Source organism: Diaporthe citri (assembly GCF_014595645.1).
Source record: "Diaporthe citri strain NFHF-8-4 chromosome Unknown scaffold_6, whole genome shotgun sequence".
Taxonomy (NCBI): Eukaryota; Fungi; Ascomycota; class Sordariomycetes; order Diaporthales; family Diaporthaceae; genus Diaporthe; species Diaporthe citri.
In genome coordinates, this window is record NW_025064851.1 from 3,346,075 (window position 1) to 3,364,864 (window position 18,790).

Genomic DNA, 18,790 nt, shown 5'->3' on the forward strand with positions numbered 1-18,790 from the left:
ATTCGCTGCTTCCTCCCTCTCTCCTGCTGCTCCACCTCGCCAGACTGTCGCGGATCACGGCGCGCTTTCCTGAAAATTGGCTGCTGCCGAAATACGGGCACGACACTAAGTTGTCCAGGGCAGGTGCAAGTCGAAGAGTCGCCCACCCACCACCGGCCGCAACCGCAACCGCAACGACAACTCGAGTTCCTTCCTATCTACCTCTTGCTAGACAGATCTCTAGTCTCCTCCAAGGGCGATTTTCCCTCAGCTTTTGCCACTGGGTCCGTCTCCATGGTATGGCCTGTTTACTTTCTCCCCAACACGGCAAGCCTGTCTCGTCGGAAAACCCGCGACTGAACCGCTCGCTCCTGCATCACCAGCCTCAGTTAAGCAAACCCCGCCACGACGACGGACTCGACTTCTGCATGAGCCCTCCAATATAACATGCCTGGCCCTCCTCAGACCTCGGGCTCGGGTCAACACGGCGCCTACAGCGCGCAGGTCGTCCATGCCAACTCTACCCTCAATGCCTTTGTCGGAGGGAAGCAAAAGGCATGGATGGCAAATGCTGCTCCTGTCCAGCCAAGTCCGCGCCCTCAGCCTCATCCTGCTCGACCTCAAGCGCAACAGAACCAGCAGCGCCTCCCTCCAGTGCTCCCAACGTAAGACACCCGCACGCGCCTTGGTAAATCCCCCGCCGCTTCGATGCTTCGAGCGCGGGCCGTGACCAGGTGCCACCCGTCCCTGGCGCTCGCTCCGGAAATGGGATGATATTAGCTCTCCGTGATGTCAACCTCCTTGGAAATAGACTGCTAAAATATGGAATGCCGACAGGACCCCTGCGAATGTGAATGTGCTGCCCTCGCCAGCACCGAGCGACGAGCCGAGTCCCGCTTTATCAAATCCTCACGACAGTCCGAATCCTCGTACCCGTCCCGTACCAACTATCCCTCAGAAACAGACAACCGGACAACCTCAGACTGTGCAACACTCCCTGTCGCCCCGAGCTCCCCGGCCATCCCATCCTGCGCACTCCGCCCCCGCCCCCGCCGCCGCTGCGGGGGCCGTCGAATGGACCGCTGCGTTGGAGCACGCGACCAGCGAGACGTCCTCCGAGGGTGTACGCACCTCACCCGCCATGGCCCCTCCGAATCTCCCTCAGCCGAACCAGACGGGCCAGGTCGCAAACGGTAGAAATGATGTTGGCTCGCCCGTGGTCATGTCTGGACGCCCAGCGGCGCAGTCGTCGTCGTCAGCTCCTGGGGAAGGTCGTGCCGGCAAGAGGAGACGTGTTGAGTGCGCAAATCCACGGTCTCTTGCCGATGGACTTGTATTGACTTCTTCTCACAGTCCAGCTGCATCAAGCCCACAAGCAGGTGCGGCCGGTTTGACATTCGCAGGCTTGGCGACTTTCATCGACAACCGTGTAGGCCAAGAAGGTGGTGACCAGGCTCTACAGCCTACCGTCGAGAAACCTCGCTTTCACATCCTACGAGACGCATGCGTTAAGCAAGATTACTTCTATCTCATCCTGCATCAGCTTTACTGTCTGTGGTCTGTCAGCCCGCAAACGGTACCTGACTTGCTGCCTGGTGATATGGGGACCATTGCAGTGGGTTTCGAGATCTTGGACTCCGTTCTTAAGAAGAACTCTGGGTTTTCAAGGTCCAATCTGGAATGGTGCGCAAACTTTCCATGTCAGAGGGTTGACCTACCTCGTAGTCCGACTGTCTACAGCGTGGCAACGTTTCTCGTCTGTCTAGCCAACAACTGGACATCCCTCCACGAGGGGTCCTTCAATCGAGTCTGTCCCTATCTCATGGACGAAATGATTGGCAAGCTGCAATGCTACTCTATCGTCCTGCAGGGTATTCTGTTCACAGCATCGCGACGGAGGCTTGGTGTTTTGGATGGCCAGTTCGGTACAGAGATGGATCAACTATTTCGCAAAGATCAGCAAGAACACATATTGGATGGCCAATTCCGAGTCCTTCTGTCTTCCGATGGGGCCGGCGAGCTCGAACGGCGCAATCAGGCCCTTATCCAGCGATACCAACAACTCATTTCGTCAGCCAAACAACACGAACAAGAGAAAGCCCGGCGGCAGCAACAACTAGTGTTTCAACAGCAGAATTTGCAAAACCAGCAAGCACAAACACAGTCACCGCGACAAGCTACGTTCCAGACCAACCCCTTACCCAACACCATGTATGAGTGGCAGCAGAACCAAGTGGCTCGAGCAGATCAAGTCAGGAGAGCCTCGCTTCAGACCGCACATCCTCCGAATCCATCGTCACAGCGGCCCGTAACGTCACCAATGATGGGTACAACATATCACACCATGAACAGTCCGCCCATCCCACAGACTATGTTCAGTCCGCCTGCTACCGGGCGTCAACTAGGGCATGTTCCCCCAGCACTAGTTCTGCAGAGTTCCTCGACCGCAGCCATGCCTACCTCGCAGATGATACAGTCGATGCCAAGCCCTCAGGCCTATGCGCAGGGCGGGCTCAACCATCAGCAGTACAGCTTTGGTAACCATCGTGCCCCGACTCAAAGCATGCAAAGCGTCCAGTACATGAATCCTTATACGCAGAATATGGCCTCCGTACATCAGGCTGCCGCGCAGCAACAGTGGCCCAGAGAGATGTACCAGTCGACCGGCCAGCAAATGCCAGTGTTGCAGTTTGCGGGCTCTTCTCAATTTGTTTACGGACCTGGCCCGAACTCACGACCACAGGTACCACAACAAGCGATGGCAAATGTCCCACCGGCAGCAACCTGGTCTCGTCTTCCGACAACATTTGTCCCACGGCCGGGCCAAGTGATCGAGCGAAGTGATTGGCCACATTCCCACCAAGACAGGAAGTCTCTCATGATGTCTTTGCATCAGGCTCACGCTCGCAGCCCTGATCGGACGCGGCGTGCTGACGAGGAGGCAGAGCGGCACTACCAGGCTGTCCGCTCTTTCGCTATTGAACCGTTCCGTCTAGTCTACTTTCATGAGCTCGAGTTCACAGTGGCGCCTGAAACTCACTCGTCGCTTTGCAAAATGAAAGGATTGCCGCGTGTCAATGGCCAGCCGTCAGTTTCTACCGTTCACGAATATACAAATGGTTCACTTCGGTACCGGCTTCGTTGTTGCCGGATCGATACAGATAAGGCGGTCACAGAATCGGACTGGGTCACGAGAGAGACATCTTGGCCAGATTACATTTTTCCACACTTCAATGAAGAAAAACTCGTCGTCAGACGAGGCACCCACCATGGAAAGGATCTCCCCGTGGAGCTGACGGATTTTGTTGTTCCAGGAACCAACAAGCTCAAGGTAGCGACCATGCAGGCCGGGCCGACCGCCGACAAGATAGTCAGGCGGTTCCACTTAGCAGTCGAAGTCGTGGAAACTCTCAGCCACTCGGCAATTCTAGAGCATGTCTGGACCACAGGTGTTGTTGATTCTGCGCAGACCTTGGAGAAGGTCAGGAAGAGAATCGATGCGGTTCCAGACGAGGACGGAATTGCTGTGATTGATCGAAGTGGTGTCACAGCGTCAGAACTCTCCATAGACTTGACCGACCCCTTCAGCGCGAGCATATTTTCGATACCAGCCCGCGGCTCAGCATGCACTCACATGGAATGTTTCGACCTCGAGACGTGGCTGAACACCCGCCCAATCAAGCAAGCGACTTGTCACCAACATGCTCTTACTTGCCCGAAACGTCTCGAGCCTTCGGATCCCGACAAGTGGAAATGCCCCATCTGTTTTGCAGATGCCAGGCCAAGGAGTCTTCGCATCGACAGCTTTTTGCTTAGTGTGCGAAGACAACTGGAGGAGCAAAACAAACTGGACACGAAGTCCATACTTGTTGCAGCTGACGGCACATGGCGGCCCGTTATCGAGCCAGTTGACGACGAGGATGCTGGCAGTGATGGTGACGGCCCCATTTCGAAGGGTCCGGTCGCGACCTTGCGCAAGCGACCAAGCAAATCAAGCTCGGTCGAGAGGGCGCCGGTAGAGGTCATCGAGCTCGACTAGGGCCGTTAGTTGACGCTATGGATGGCGAGTGGTTATGAATGCGTTGCGTTTGGGTCCAGGAAATCTGCTTTTCACATCATTACCATTGGCTTTTTGAGCATGGAGTTCAGGACCAAAAGGAGGCATTTCTTATTTAGGCGTTCAAACATCAGGCACAGCATTTTTGATTTGCTTTAGCAAATGGAGGTTAGGAACGAGGCGCGATGACCTAAAGTTTCGAGCACGGAGCACGCTGATGGCATATCGCTTTGGCCAATGTATAATGCACCAGGGGCTTTTGGCTGGCCCTGTCACATAGTAACACAATATTGTGTGTATCTAGTAATAACACCAGAACGGGTATCCTGATGGCTGCTCAGATACCTTGACTGAAAAGTCACCCTGTGAGAACGGATTGAATACCATACCACCGTGGCCGCGGGCACAACTCTCTCACATTCAACAGCATTGCAGCATGTCGATTTTTTTTGATTTTTTTTTTTGTCACCGACGCTCGAGCTTCGAGGGGAGAGCGTGATTCAGAGCGGAACAGCTGAGGCCGTCATGTACTATTTTACTCGCATTTTCGCCAGCAGGTCTTTTCTTTTCTCCCCCACCCTTCCCCCCTTTGTTTCTTGACTCGGCCTGGGGCCATGTCTCTTGATTGATGAAATGCCTACTAGAGGATGAATGCACGCTTTTGTAACATTGACGAGCCGCCGGGATCTGACACGAAACTTTGCGAATAGACTGAGGATGTAGGCAGTATTCCCCATCGCCTATCGTTGTGTTGATGAGTTCTCTGCACACAATATCTTGATACAATTGATCTTGACATTCATTACGGTTTGCACCGTGGTCACTGTTGTAAATTCGGTGAGTAATTAAGTGCGTTACCCATTGACTTACCCACTGCGCTCAATGTTCGACAGTCTGTTTTGTCGAAGATTCGACAATCTACAAGCGTGTATTAAGGCAATACCGTCTTAAAGGCGTGTATGTGGGTACAACCAGGTGAATGATATTCCGATTGACTCACTTGTTGCCCAGGTGCCACTTGTCAAAATATTGTGCAATTGTCCCAAGATAGGACTGATTGTGCGTCAAGTCCCAGAGCATTCGCGAAGGCCTGGCGAAGAGACTGAGATATAATGAAAATCTCAGGAATTTGGCATTTAGACTGTTTCATAACGGAAGGAGAAACAGATAGGAATGATAGGAACATAAACGAATGTGAACAGTACTCAGTTTCGCTGCAATGTCTTTTCTTCCCTATTCCGTCAATGCTGCTCAAATACGTCTTGAGGCTGTCTGCTTGGGATCAAGTCTCGAGGGTTTTTTTTTTTGGAAAGCTCACCCAAGGCACCAATTACACCGGAGTTTGATACTGCAAGTGGATCTAGAAATAGAGGCTTGTCACTGTTTCATCTCCTCCAGCCTGCAATGATGGTTCCACTTCACCACGTGCGTTCGGAGGACCTTGGTCACCACGCCTAAAGGGCGAGTCATTCAACTTTGTCGAAAGCCATTGTCCGCACGCGTTGTTGGTCTTTTACCCGCCTTTCGGATATGCGGCAGGACTTCATAAAAGTCCAAGTATCTAGTCCACCTTGGCAGCAGACCCAGATCGCTCGTCCAGCTCGATTTTCCCCTGGTTCCTGCGCATGACCCGCTCACCTAGGCCCTATCAAGCTGCGATACCGAGATCGAACTGCAGAAGATCAATTTCCACTCTTCGCTTACCGCAGAGGACGAGTCATGTCCCTGTGGTTGTAAGCGGAGCTACAAACAACTTCAAAATGGAGCTGGTTCCCGGTCGAGATCCAGGACGGGTTGCTTGGATTTATACCGCTGTATCGGCCTCACGAACTTAGCCCAGGGGTATACCCTTCTCCAGAGGTCCATTCATCCTACATTCTGCCAGCCATCATGCAATAGCAATGAGGTTCTTTGGCCTTCAATTCCTCGCGACGGCCGGTCTCGTTGCGGCTTCCCAATACTCCCACGGCAGGATCGTCCGAGCACGGGGTTAGTGGAGACAAACCATCCAACAATGGAGAAAAGTAGTTACTAATAGGGTAATCTGCTCGCCATAGACTCGCAGGTCACCAACCAAGAAGTGGACAACTTCAAGTTCTACGCTCAATGGGCTGGCTCAGCGTACTGCAATGACGATTCCGAGCCGGGCGAGAGCGTTGTCTGCTCGCTAGACGTCTGCCCGGATGTCGAGAGCCACAACGCGACGATAGTCTCGAGTTTCAGGTAGGCATAATTGACTTCCATATCCAGTCTTCTTCTCTCAGGAAGTCATGTTGCCAGGAATGCTGATACTTACCATGTTAGTGACAAGACTTTCACCAGCCTAGAGGGCTTCGTAGGCCGCGACCCTGTCCGGTCGGAGATTGTCCTCGCCATTCGCGGCAGCGAATCGATTCGCAACTGGATTGCAGATTTGACACTCAGCAAGACTTCGGTAAGCACTAGCTTCCACGGACTTCTCGGCTTCCTAGCTCTTTGGAAGCTGACTCGAACTGCTTTAGTGCTCCGACACTGGCCTGCCCGTGTCCGACTGCGAGATTCACAGCGGCTTCAACGACGCATGGGAGGATATCTCAGACGACATTTACGAATCCATCTGGTCCGCATTCCAGACATATCCCAACCACACCCTCGTCGTGGCCGGCCATTCCCTCGGTGCGGCCGTCGGGACGATTGCGGCGGTGCACCTGAGGGAGGCCGGCTACCCCTGCGACCTCTACACGTTCGGCAGCCCGCGGGTGGGGAACGAGGGCTTTGTTCAGTTCATAGCGTCGCAAGAAGGGCGCGAGTACCGCGTGACCCATTCAGATGACCCCGTCCCCAGGACACCACCTATCGATGAGCCCTTTGGTGGGCTTTTTGGGAGCTTTGGGGGTGGGTATCGACATACCAGCCCTGAGTATTGGCTTACTGTCGAGGATGGAAAATATGTTCCGGCTTCGTCGGTGACTTCGGATAACATGGTCTTGTGCGAGGGCATTGACAACGAGGAGTGTAATGGGGGCACCGGTGGCTTCGATATTTCGGCTCACAGGTATTACTTTCGTAATATCTCGGCCTGCGCTCCCGGGTTCCAGATATAACATTCTTGTAAACTATTATCACTTGATGTAAATATAGAGGCTTTCTCCAGAATTGTATGGGGATTACTAAACTGGTGGAGATGCTAGCGCCTTGAGACTGCGATGAACTTGCCTACCAACCTCGCTCGGCCAGGATCAGAAACAGAAACAGATTTTCAAGCAGACTTTGACAAAGGGCGAGACTTGGGACAAGTTGTACCAGGTGTCACTGCTGATCTGGCGTCACGGGCCTCGACTGCTTGCGAAGACCCACTCGGTGCACTCGCCGCGACCGTTGTATACGGAGGTTTGAAGAATTGAATGTCTTGTCTCATTTGCAGATCTCCTGTCGATCTCCGAGATCACCGTAGCCCTTCTTATACTTTCATGTACTGATGTGGCTTTGACCTCGAGAAGACTGGCTGAGAGCTTCGTGTCCGCAGGCCCGCATTGAGTGGTGACCCATCAATGGTAACTTTCAGACGCTTGGAAACGTCGACATGTTTCAAAGGGGCTTCTTTCATCCGTCTGTGGCCATATTTTTATGAGGCCATTCCCTCTGAAATTCGAGATGTGACCTCCATCTAGAGTCGCCGGGCCCGCCGCAAAGGAGAGGATATGGCACCGAGGACTATTCTGACGTACTGTCCGTAGTTGATCGGAGGTCGGGCTACGCTCGAGCGTCTGAGCTTGAGCGTCTGAGCATGAGCTCCCTAGCGAGCATCGACTCTTTGCTTCCTGCCCACGGATAATGTGTCCACTGTCTTCAGTTAAATCTGAAATCGCCTCAGAAGTAGCACGCCGGGTTCGACATTTCCCCATGCATTACTCAACAAAACCCATTAGGTATTTCAGCTACTATCCTTTACTTCCGTGAATGTGGAAGATCCGTATAGGCACCTGAGTCGAGTAAAATGGGGTCAATGTTCCATATGGTCTGCCGTGGCGTATGAGGGTATCCTGCTGGTCCTTGACTGACAATTCCACCTCCTTGACCTGGAGACCGGATTTGGCGCAGCTGTCTCTGAAAACCATCAACGTGTCTGAATTTCTCTGGGTGGCCGAAATAATTATCTCCGTGTCCGGGTCAAGCTCCACAAGCTCCGTCAACGTCGATACCAGAAACGGGATAACCTTCTGGTCGTAAGTTACATCGGCGCCGATGACCAGATCGATCTTCTGGCCCCCGTTCCACTCCGGCTCTTCCGTTCCGACCAGTGCGTGGCCCCACTTGAGGAGTTTTGGGCTGAGGCGCGCAGAGCTCGAGACGTTGTAGTCCCATTCCAAGCCGTTCAACGCAAAGTTGTCGGCAAGTTTCTCCACAACCTCCTCCGACCCATCAGACGACGTGACATGTGTTGCAGCCAGCATTTTCGCGCACAAGATCGAGAGGTAACCCGTGCCTGCGCCCAGCTCTAGCACTCGTTTGTCGGCAACGAGATGGCTGTTGATGGACAGATATTGGCCGAGGTGAAGGGCAGCTTCCCATGTTCTGAGACCGGTGGTGCCACCGGCAGCTAGCAGAGCACGGTTTTCCAGGATATCAATGTGCTCAGGGGGCTGGACGAGGGATAAGCGGTACGTGACGAGACACTTGCGCTGGGCCTCATCTGCCTCAGACATCAGAGGCTCGAACATGAGCTCACCCAGGCGGTCCATTATCCTGTCTGAAACCTCCTAACATGATCATGTCAGACCAGATTCTTGTAGCTGTTGGAAAATGGGCGTTTGTCAATTTCACATACAAAGTCGTCTGCTTCGTTGTCGCTTATGCTGTCCTGGATTCTCTTTACCAACTCTTTCAATACTCGCAATTGAAACCTGGCGCTCTTGGAAGAAGGCGAGCAACCCTCAAAGATACGATCGAAGATTTCATCTTGGGCTTCTGGTCGCTTCAACGCTTGCCCGTCGGGATAATCAAGATGCGCCTCTAGTTGAAGGTATTGGCAGCAGAACCGGTCTATGGCCGCTTTGCCAAGCTCTGATGAGCTAATGTCTGGAGCTGCCTGTGGTTCCGCCATTGACGAATGTGGGACCATGAACTGTGTGGAAGAATGGAAGAGTGGGAAATGTAACCAGAAACAATCGTGCCAGTGATGGTGGCACATATGATGGTCTTGTTGGTGGAATGAGGGTTGCAATTGAGGCACACAGATTTTCAAAGAGAGCTTGAGGGGCTTAGTCATCTTGGGCTCACCACGTAGCGTCACCAGGTGTTGAACAACACACAGGTCAATGCCTTATTCTCTTGTTGCAACCTACCTAGGTAGTTTCAGTGACCACTCTGCATTATTTGAGTCTCATTTGAGCAGTAAGTGACTCAAAAATCCGGCAGTAGGTATAGTCCGAGAGGGTAGGTGTGCCGCAAGAGGGTATCCCACAGGGAATTGTCGGAGTCCACAAAGACGACATAGCTGACTTCTGGGTGCCTTATCTAAGTGAAAGAGGAAGGAAGCCTTCTGAGTGCTTTCTCAATGGGTAAGATTGTGTAGACAATATCAACTTCTCTGAACAGAAGACGAGCTCGAAAGGAAAGAGTTACTCTAAACCCCCCAACCACCCCTGCCCCCCCCCCAAACGAAAAAAAAAAAAGACATGCCATGGTATTACGAAGAACCCAGGATATATGGGGTAGGGTTAAGTAACTTCCAGCATACATACGTGTGGAAAGTCACTACTACATGTGGGCTCGTGTCAGACTGCAGAGCATCTGGTCTTGACATTTCCAAGCAAAAAGCCAAAAAAAAAAAAAAAAAAAAAAAATATTTTTCAGGTTGCCTCAAGTGAGGCGGGTATACTGACAGCTCCAGGCTCCCAAATGACCTGTACTAATCTAATCATGGCTTTCCAAAAGCCCCAAAAGTTGCGCCTCCGGATTTTGAAGTCGGAGGACGGGGGGAACTCTCATGCCGTCCTCTGCGCTGCTCCTTAAGCAACGGGAAAGACCCTACAGCCCGAGCTCCAACCTCCCTCGAACACAAAGCACGATTCCGCCGCCCACCCTCCTCACATCACCAGGTTCCCAAGCACGACACCGGTCGTCGCAGCCAACACAGCGCCCACTATCCTTCCCATGTCACCGCCATGGCGCCAGCCGGTAGCGCCGCTGGCCTTGACAACAGGCACGTGCCATCCACAATGCGTGAGCGTAGCGTCTCTCGTCTTGCATGTGTAGTAAGTGACCTGGCTGTAACCCTGCTGCGCGAGGGCAGAGGCCACCTGCGGGTCGTTCTTTGGCGGAGGCGGCGTGGTCTGCGCCCTGGCCACCGTCTGAACCTGCGCCGGTGCCTCCGGGGCGCTTCCGACCGCGGCCGCGGCGGGTTCTTCGCCGCTTTCCTCCTCTGTCGAAGATGATGACGAGGAGGTCGACGAGTCTGAGTCTGATTGCGAGCCGGGCGATGGATCCGAGGGCGTGGTGGGTGCGAAGACGTCGTCCCTGAGTTCCAGCTCGGCCTCGCCTGGCCGGCCTGTTCTCCTCGGCCCCGAGGACACCGGGATAGTGGTTGGTGTCTGCGTCGTTGTGGTCGTTGCCGTCTGTGTTTGTGTGATGGTGAGGACCAGGGGATGGCCGTCTTGGGCGGTCAGGGTGACATGTCTGAGGCTCGGCTGAGATGGGAATGTGAATGGGCCGGCCGTGGCCAGTTCTGGCAGGGCCAGGAGGACCGTGAGGAGAGAGATGGCCAGCATCTCGGCTGTTTGTTGCACAAAGAGGAGCCGGGGAGGGTATCCGAACGGGGATTGAGTGGTGTGACGAGATCCAGTGACCAGATGATTGACCCCAGGTATTCAAAATCGTGGCCTGAGATTGTTGTGGGCGTGTGTGTCGTCTAATTGGGACCTCGGATTTACAGCCACTGATTTAAATGAAGTGAAATACAAGAGAGCCTCAAGCCCGTCGAACAAAGAACAAGGGAATGAATGAACAGAAAAGGTTCTTTGGGAACATTGTGCGGCAGCGACTCGGATACAATCGCCGGCGAAAGCTTAATAAAGAGCAAACACATACACTCAATGGTGATGGGCTGTGTGACAGTGACGACTCCCACATTCGCCGCACCCCCCCCCCTTCCGTCTCTTTTCCTTGCACCGCCCTCAATCGAAGCCTCCAGCTCAACTGCCTAGTGCATAGGGAGGGCAGCAGGCAGTGCGCCGCAGCCAGGCGATTGACGGGCATCCGTTTCAAGGTGACCGCGTCTCGGCGTCCACCCAAGCTCACTCGCGGGCCACAAAGCCCCCAACCAGAGGGGATCCCCGCCCATTAGACATGCGCCCCTCCCTGCAGCTCGCAGCACCGCCGCAACTATGCTGCCTGACAGGCGCGAGACTGGACGATAAAGTTTTGTCACTTTCTAGAATTGTTTCAAGTTTTTACCAGCGAGATGGCACTCTACACGGTAGATCTAGGACTCCGGCGCCGCGGCGCATCCCTGCGGGCACGCGCCTGTGTAAAATGATTGGCTGTCTGTCTCCCAGGACCGTACGGCAGCTGCACACCCCTTGTGGGGAAGCAGGGGCTTTGATTGATCGGGCTGATCCAGATCAAGTCGCTGCCACCGAATCAACCGCACCTCCTCGGTTGGATCTAGAAACCTGCCAGAGAGAAACTTTGACCAGGAAAGATGTTTTCCAAAGCCCTATAAACCAAGCTATAATATGCACTTGCCAAGGACGGGGACGTCAACTCGCAGCTAGCATAACGCCTCGAGCAGGATCAAGATTCGGCATTTGCGAGGAATGCAAGTGCAGTTCTGTGCTCGCGGGTTGGACTGGGAACATCCGGTAGCTCTCGCTTCCCACATGGTGGTCTCACAGCTTGCTATGCACTGACAAGAAGGAAGTGAACGTGCCATGAGGACGACAATAGTCAACGTCTTAATATGTGGATCTCCTGAGCTTGGGAGAAGTCGTTGTCGCCACCTTTCGCATCCTCACTATGAGTGCTTAGAAAACTAACATAGACCAACCGGCCATCGCATTCAATCCGGCCATACTAACGGAATCCAAACCACCAAATTCATATCACCAGGCCGCCAAGCCCTAGTCCTACTGGATCAAGCATGCGTTCCCCTAGAAGCGGTGACCAGACGAACGCCCCCCGACTTTGCCAGCTGAAGCCTTTCTTCCACCAGGCTCTTGATACGTGCTCGGCGCCCATTCCCCATCCGCCCCGGCGTCCGCCCCATCAACCTCCGCGACGGGCATACTGGCACCCCTCGTTGCCCTCGTTGCCCTCGTTGCCCTCGTTGCCCTCGTTGCCCTCGTCGAGGGCGATCTTCTTGCTCGCAGCTTGTTGATGGTACCAGGGACACTGCCGGCGGCCGAGTCATGGTAGTCACCGTCAATGTCGTCGTCGGCGTACCTCTCCGTCAGAGCCTCCGCAAACGGGTCGTCGTGGTCCGAGTCGAACCGTACCTCATCCTCTCCATCCTCCCTTTCCGCCGGGGACTCATCGACTCGTGGCCCTGGGCTACTGGTCAAGAGCGACATAACCTGCGATCCAGCTGGGATTTTGAAGGAGCCCCCTTTTTGTGCCCGGCTCTTGCTCGGCTCGGCTGTTTTGCGCAAAGCCGACTTTGGCGACGTGGTTGATTGCCCCCTACCTCCTGGCGAGCTTGAGAGGGCGTGGGCCGGCTTCTGGCGCAGCTTGGATAGTGATGGCGGGGATACAGGACCGTCGAAACTGGCGATAAGGGACTTGGGTTTGCCATTAGGAGTGGGCGACCCCTTGGTACCGTGCTTCCTTGCTTTCCTCGCAGTTTCCCCCGTTTTGGCCACAGGCGGGCTTGAGTTGCTATCCATCAGGCGACTGCTCCGACGTATTCGCTGAGAAACACTTCCCTCGTCGTTGGTATTCCGAGGGCTCTGCCTGACCGAACGTGTCAAATGACGGCTTCGCTGAGATACTGGAGTGCCATTAACGCTCTGGCTTCTGCCGTTCTCCGGGGACCTCGATCTTGTATTCGCTGGGGAGGAGGTTTCGTTGATGTCAGGAATTCCTGCCATCTCTTGAGGCGCCTGGGAGGCTTGTTCGCCCTTGACATTGGTCTGGGAACCAGCAGCCTCTTCTTTGATGTGCTCTTTGAACTTGGCCATGGCTGGCTGAGAACCTATGAGCTCAAAGTCAACGAAGATACTCGAAGAACCAGTCGAGGCTGAGCCGGCCGAGGTCGGACGGCCATTGGCTTCATGGGAAATCTGCGTAGATTTGAACGGCGTGAGGTGTGCCGCTGCATCCTGAGCGTGTGGCAGGTCGTCATTGTAAACCTCCTGCGTAGGAGTTCGCTCATGAATGACCCCATCAACCTGTCCTCGCTCATCCGCTGGGTACGAATCGTTGAGCGGCGTCATCGTCGTCAAAGCCATTCATTATAGCCGAGTCGTCCGGCAGCCCGTGTCCCAAGTCGTCTGAATGAGTGATGAAGTCTGGGTCGATTTGTCGTCCACTGCGGGCGCTTGTCTGACTTGTGAAGGAGACGTCCAACTTAGGATATTCTACGTTCCCCTTGGAGGGAGTATGGCCAAATGCGCCTCCATTCTCATGTGTATTGTCTGAGTTCGCGCCTAGCTGACTGGGGGACTGACGGGCTGAATGGAAATCATCCAGGGCAGTCGCGACAGCTGGCAGGTGCGCTTCTTGTTGTGAGGGGTCCTTGGACCCGTATTCAGACGGCGCTTCTTCTGATGCTTCTTCTGATGACACTCGCTGTGACGACTGCAACTGACGAGAAGGTAGCATTGAGGACGCTTCTTCTTCCAGTTGGCGAGATGGACTCCCAAATTGAAGGAGTGTGAGCTGGTCAATAGACGATCTCACCATGAGTTGGCTGATTTCAAACCGGCGTTCTTCGCTTATGGACACATCCTGAGCTAGGGCCTCAAGCTGGGCTCCAGCATCGGTCTCATTGTCAGCGATCATGTCGTGGTTCGTTTCAGAAACAAAGCTCTCTCCTGCTGTGATGGGTCCATCGGTGCTGTCAACATCCGTCACATTGACCTTATCGCCTTGTCCATCCTGCTCAATATCCATGGTCTTCGACTGATCACTGTAGCTGGTTGACTTATTGCTGGTCTCGACTTTGCGAATCGGCTGACTGTCCGCTACCTCGACGTCTTGCTCCGGTGGTTGGGTCGCTTTATTCTCAGTGGTAGATGGAGAAGGCCGCCGGACCATGCGCGGATCAATCATCTCCGCGAAAGAAATGTCTCTAAAACCCAGGTCTGCTTCCTCGTCCTCCTCTTCGTCATCTGGCACTTCGAATTTTGCGTAGATTCGCCCTCCTTCATCATCATACTCCTTCTCGTCCTTGTCGACATCTCTATCGCGCTTTGCTAGTTGAACTTGAAAGTCTCCACTGCCGTCAACTTCGGTGACAACAGCGGTCATGAAGTTGCTCAACTGCGGTTGCCAATTATTGGCCTTGGTGAGCAAAAGCTGCTTCCATGCAATAATTAGTCCAGGCTGGATGTCGTCAAGCGAGAGTTGAGGGAGCAAAGACATGTCCGCCGGCAGAGCTGGGAGATCCTCATCTACCGTTGGGGTATGACCAGTGCCGGTATTCTTGGACTCCATTTTGCCTTGGTCCAGACCGACGGGTTCGTCGTCATAGTTCAAGGTCACATCATCTTGATTCAAGGAAAACATGGTCGTGTCCTCCCTGTAGCTGTCTGCAAGCTGTCTCGATGACTTGCCGCATTTCCGCTTCTTTTGACTTTGGTTGGATCCGTCATAGAATTGGGAGTCGTCTCGCGACTTCCTCTTGCCACGACGCTGTGATGAGTCCCAACGCTGTACGAATGGAAACGGGGGCTCGCTCAGCGCTACTCCTTCATTAACGCACTCTACCGCACGGTACGAGATTTTCTCTCTCCAAGCATCTGTGTCTTCTTTCCCCTTGCTCAGATCCCTTGGCGCGTTTCCAAGAGGCGTGCCCGTACTGGGGTCTGTAGCTGGCTTGTCACCGCCCTTTGAGACACCTGAGGGAACACCCAGTGACTGCAACAACGCCTGTTTCTTCGCCATCAAGTCGGCATCTTGCACAGTGGGGACTTGCGGGCTCTCGACACTTCTGGAGGCCTTTTGTGCTGCTTTTTGGATTCTCCTCCGTGCGTTGCGTCTTTGAGTCTTGGTCAGGCCTTGACCTGGAGCCACAGGCGTTTGAACAGATGATTGGGATGCAGCGGAGGTAGAGCCAGGCTTAACGGAAGATGACGTTGCTGTGGTCGCGTTCTGAGACCGAGATGCCCTCGTCCCCCTAGATGGCGTGGCAACTTCTGCCTCCGGCTCTGACTCTGAGCTTGAGTCGCTGCCTGATGACGAGTCCGAGGATGAGTCCGAGCTATCTGCCTGGCTGTCCTCGTCGCTGTCGTCGGAGCTCGAGCTATCGCTACCGCTTTCCGACGATGAACTTTCCGTCACGTCTGATGAGGAAGCGACTCTAGCGGGAACCATGGTATTGCCATTCGCGCCGTTGGATTTTATACTCTTAGCAGGGCTGCTGGCCGGCGAGGATTCGATGACATTTCGCCGCCGCCGGTTATTTAGGCCGGCTCTGACACCAGCCCTTGGGCCGGAGATGCTTTGATTTCCATTACTGCTGGCCCGTTTCCCACCCTCAACCTTCTTGCCGTGATTTACAGCGTCGTCTCCGGGACCACTACTATCATCATCGCTCGAGTCGCTTTCATCGCTGCTTGAGTCGGAGCTGTCAGCGCCGTTTGCAGCAGACGGAGGTCTCGAAGCGGGATCGTCTCCGGCGCTAGCATCGCCCTCGCTGTCACTACTTTCGTCGTCTTCGCTTTCAGATGATGTTGCGTGTGCTTCAGATTCGTCGTCTTCCTCTTCCTCATCCTCTTCAGCGGAGGAAGATGAATCCGTTGCGTCGTCCTCGTCTCCAATACGGCTGACTTCCCCAGGGGCTTCTGCGGGTTTCCTGGGCGGCGACGAAATAACCATGACCTCCTTTGGCAACTCTAGCTGGGTATTCAGTACCATGGTTTGTGCGAGGTCCAGTCGCGGCTTCAGCTGCTGAGCCAGCGTCTTCCATACGCTACCCACGTCGTGGTTGTGCTTAACAAGAAGTTTTTCGCACACGTCACCTGGCACAGCCGGGAAAGCAGATCGGACCGCAATGACCTTGTCCGAGATATCATGGCTGGATCGATTGCGAGAGTCAGCATTTGTTCGCCCAGACCGCATATGGGATTCAGGCTCAGAGTCTTCCTCAGTGAAGGGGCCAAAGTCATTAACTTCCCCCCGGACTGAGGGTCTCTTATGAGCACCATCATTTCGGCTGCGAGAGCATTCGGAGTCTTCTCGGTCCTCGGCAGGTTGATTATCAGCTGCTTCCTCTGCAAGGCCCCTCAGCTCTTCGCATAGGTCTTCTGCGTCCGGCTCAAACAGATCTTCCTGGTCGTCTTCTGCCTCGGTGTCTTCCTCGTTTTCGCTCGATTCACTACGGTCATCTGTATCGTCAAATTCGGCGCTCGCGGTTACGCTGCGGGGAAAGTGGACGCGCCGACTGTCCTTCCTCGTTTCAGGCTCGCCGTGTTGCATCAGCAGGAGCGGCCCCTCCTCTTGCTCTTCCTCTTCCTCTTGATCGTCCCTTGATTCGTAGTATTTGTCGGCCAGTTCCCCATCTAAAGTCTCGACTTGGTCGTCATCGTCGAATTCATCTTTGTCGAAGTCCCCATCGTAGGTCAGCCTCCGCCGCTTTCTTGGGGCAATGTGGACCGCAGGCCGGCCTCTCGGTGCTCTGAGCCGTGGACGGCCGAAAGGTACGCCGTCGATCAGGTGCTGGCCGCCGCTGGAGATCTGGTCTCTACCACTGATCCGACGTTTCTTCAGGTCGTTGGTCAGGAGGGGTCGGATGCTACATCACGGCAGTGAGTACTAGATCTTGATCTGGACGTAAGGCGGTCGACATGCAATAGGGAACGCACAAGATTTCATCGTCCTTTTCGAGAATGCTCGCGACAGACTGGAAGTGCAGACACTCGAAGGCATGGCCATCCTTGGCATGAAGCTCAACGGTGTAGTCATCGAGGCCCCAGTCGTCGCTCTCGAGCGGAATGGACTCGTTGACGAGCTCGACGAGCTGCGCAATGGTTGGGTCATTGTCCAGGGGTACATTGAAGAGAATCCTGGCTTCTGGTAGGCCATGGCGGCGAACGACAAGACGGAGGCGCAAACTTTGGTCCATTTTCTGTGTTTGCAAGTGCGAAGGATGTGCGGTGGTGGCCCGCGGGGAGATCAGCAGGCGAATTGTGACATTCAGTGACAGAGCCGGTTGGGGCTCAAATGGAATGCAGAAACGTCAAGCATTGTATTGGGCTGTAGATACAGGGGAACTGGTGTTGTGTGTTCGCACAGCTGAGGTTTGCGTCCCCTACAGCTGCCGTGGCGATGCGACGGGAGCTTCTTACTGTTGCTGGCGCTGGCGCCGTCGCTGTCGCTGTCGCGTAACGAAAATAAAGTTCAACAGCGCCGCGTCCGAGGCCTAGCTCTCGACAGGTCCGCGGGGTCACGCGGCAGCCAATTTAGTACTGCATGGGTGGCACGGCAAGTCCAAGGATCACAGCTGCTCGAGTCCGGTCTGATGTAGCAGGGTTAGGGTCCAGCGGCCCGTCCTTCAGCTGGGGCCTCACCTTGGAACTTCTAGAACAACTTCAACAACTGTGTGTATACAGACTTTCAGTCTAGCGGACCCGATCACACAACGGACCTCGGGAGGGGATGCACCGTCTGTGCTTCCTTTTGGCGATCACCCTCGTCTGGGGAAGCCCATACTACCGGGAACGAGCATCCCCGGCCAGTAGGATCATCTCAAACGGGGCCCCTTGCCTGCATCCCAACAAATCTGTAAGCCCACAGCAGAGCCTCACAGGACATGGCTATATAACAGGGCCCAGCTATACCACTTCACTCAACGGCCATCCGAGCCTCAACTGCCGTGCCTGGTAGTCCGTGGACAGCATGTTCCCTGTCCCCGTTGTCTTGAAGGGTCTCCCATGGCTCGGTTCAAAGTTGCCGCACCACGATTCTATGTCCTGTCAATCATTTCAATGCATGATCGCCAGGACGCAAGCGTGGTGTAGCAGGTTTCAGTTCTGCCATCCTTACCTCGCCTTGGTCCGACAATGGCGATATGCCGCGTCTTGATCTGGTCATCAACTCCTTACAACTGCACCCTCACCCAAGCAGCCACAACACGCATTGCTTCCATAGGGTTCTTCCTTGAAACACTGCGAGATCTGGAGGTGCCCTGTGATCATGCCGCCCTCAATGCGCATGCGTGAGTCTAACCTGACATCGAGGCGCTCATTCCAGGTCTCACCTTGCCTCCGAGGTGTCACGGCCGAACCGTTCGCTGCAACAGAAAACAAAAAGACGGCTTTGAAGCCGTCTTGCCTCGCCGGCCGCCAACTTCCAGTTCTGGAAGTGTCGTCCACCGCCAAGTTCCTGTTCTGGGACCCCATGTGTTGTCTCAAGCCCCCGAAAGGGAGCTCGAGCTGATTTCATCCTCCCAAGATCTTTCTCCTTCTGGATCTTGGTACACGTCTCACCAATGCACAACATCCCAAGTTGATGTTCACCCTATTGGCGGCTCCCATCTACCGAGATTCCTGGTCAATTTTCTGAGCTGGCCCAGATGCACTATAGCTCGGTGGCTTGCCTAGCATAGCGCATCCCGGA

General features: G+C 54.4%; 5 protein-coding genes across 5 annotated transcripts; 2 read left to right on the forward strand and 3 right to left on the reverse strand.

Annotated features, from left to right (window-relative positions):
- Positions 1–3,034: 3,034 nt before the first annotated feature.
- Positions 3,035–4,018, forward strand: INS49_012896 (uncharacterized protein; the record flags this gene model as incomplete). Its single annotated transcript, XM_043173598.1, has 2 exons — positions 3,035–3,119; positions 3,294–4,018. The coding sequence occupies 2 exons, from the start codon at positions 3,035–3,037 to the stop codon at positions 4,016–4,018; spliced, it is 810 nt and encodes a 269-aa protein (XP_043022895.1).
- A 1,919-nt stretch (positions 4,019–5,937) lies between these two features.
- Positions 5,938–7,119, forward strand: INS49_012897 (uncharacterized protein; the record flags this gene model as incomplete). Its single annotated transcript, XM_043173599.1, has 4 exons — positions 5,938–6,025; positions 6,094–6,259; positions 6,341–6,470; positions 6,538–7,119. The coding sequence occupies 4 exons, from the start codon at positions 5,938–5,940 to the stop codon at positions 7,117–7,119; spliced, it is 966 nt and encodes a 321-aa protein (XP_043022896.1).
- An 837-nt stretch (positions 7,120–7,956) lies between these two features.
- INS49_012898 (uncharacterized protein) lies at positions 7,957–9,119 on the reverse strand (the record flags this gene model as incomplete). Its single annotated transcript, XM_043173600.1, has 2 exons — positions 7,957–8,775; positions 8,844–9,119. 2 exons carry the CDS (start codon positions 9,117–9,119, stop codon positions 7,957–7,959), a joined length of 1,095 nt encoding a protein of 364 aa, XP_043022897.1.
- Positions 9,120–10,104: 985 nt separating this feature from the next.
- On the reverse strand, positions 10,105–10,785 carry INS49_012899 (uncharacterized protein; the record flags this gene model as incomplete). The annotated part of the gene is made up of 1 exon (XM_043173601.1): positions 10,105–10,785. One exon carries the CDS (start codon positions 10,783–10,785, stop codon positions 10,105–10,107), a length of 681 nt encoding a protein of 226 aa, XP_043022898.1.
- Positions 10,786–11,962: 1,177 nt separating this feature from the next.
- INS49_012900 (uncharacterized protein) lies at positions 11,963–17,297 on the reverse strand (the record flags this gene model as incomplete). Its single annotated transcript, XM_043173602.1, has 7 exons — positions 11,963–12,029; positions 12,303–12,377; positions 12,458–12,560; positions 12,699–13,418; positions 13,669–13,810; positions 13,913–16,967; positions 17,038–17,297. 7 exons carry the CDS (start codon positions 17,295–17,297, stop codon positions 11,963–11,965), a joined length of 4,422 nt encoding a protein of 1,473 aa, XP_043022899.1.
- Positions 17,298–18,790: the final 1,493 nt, after the last annotated feature.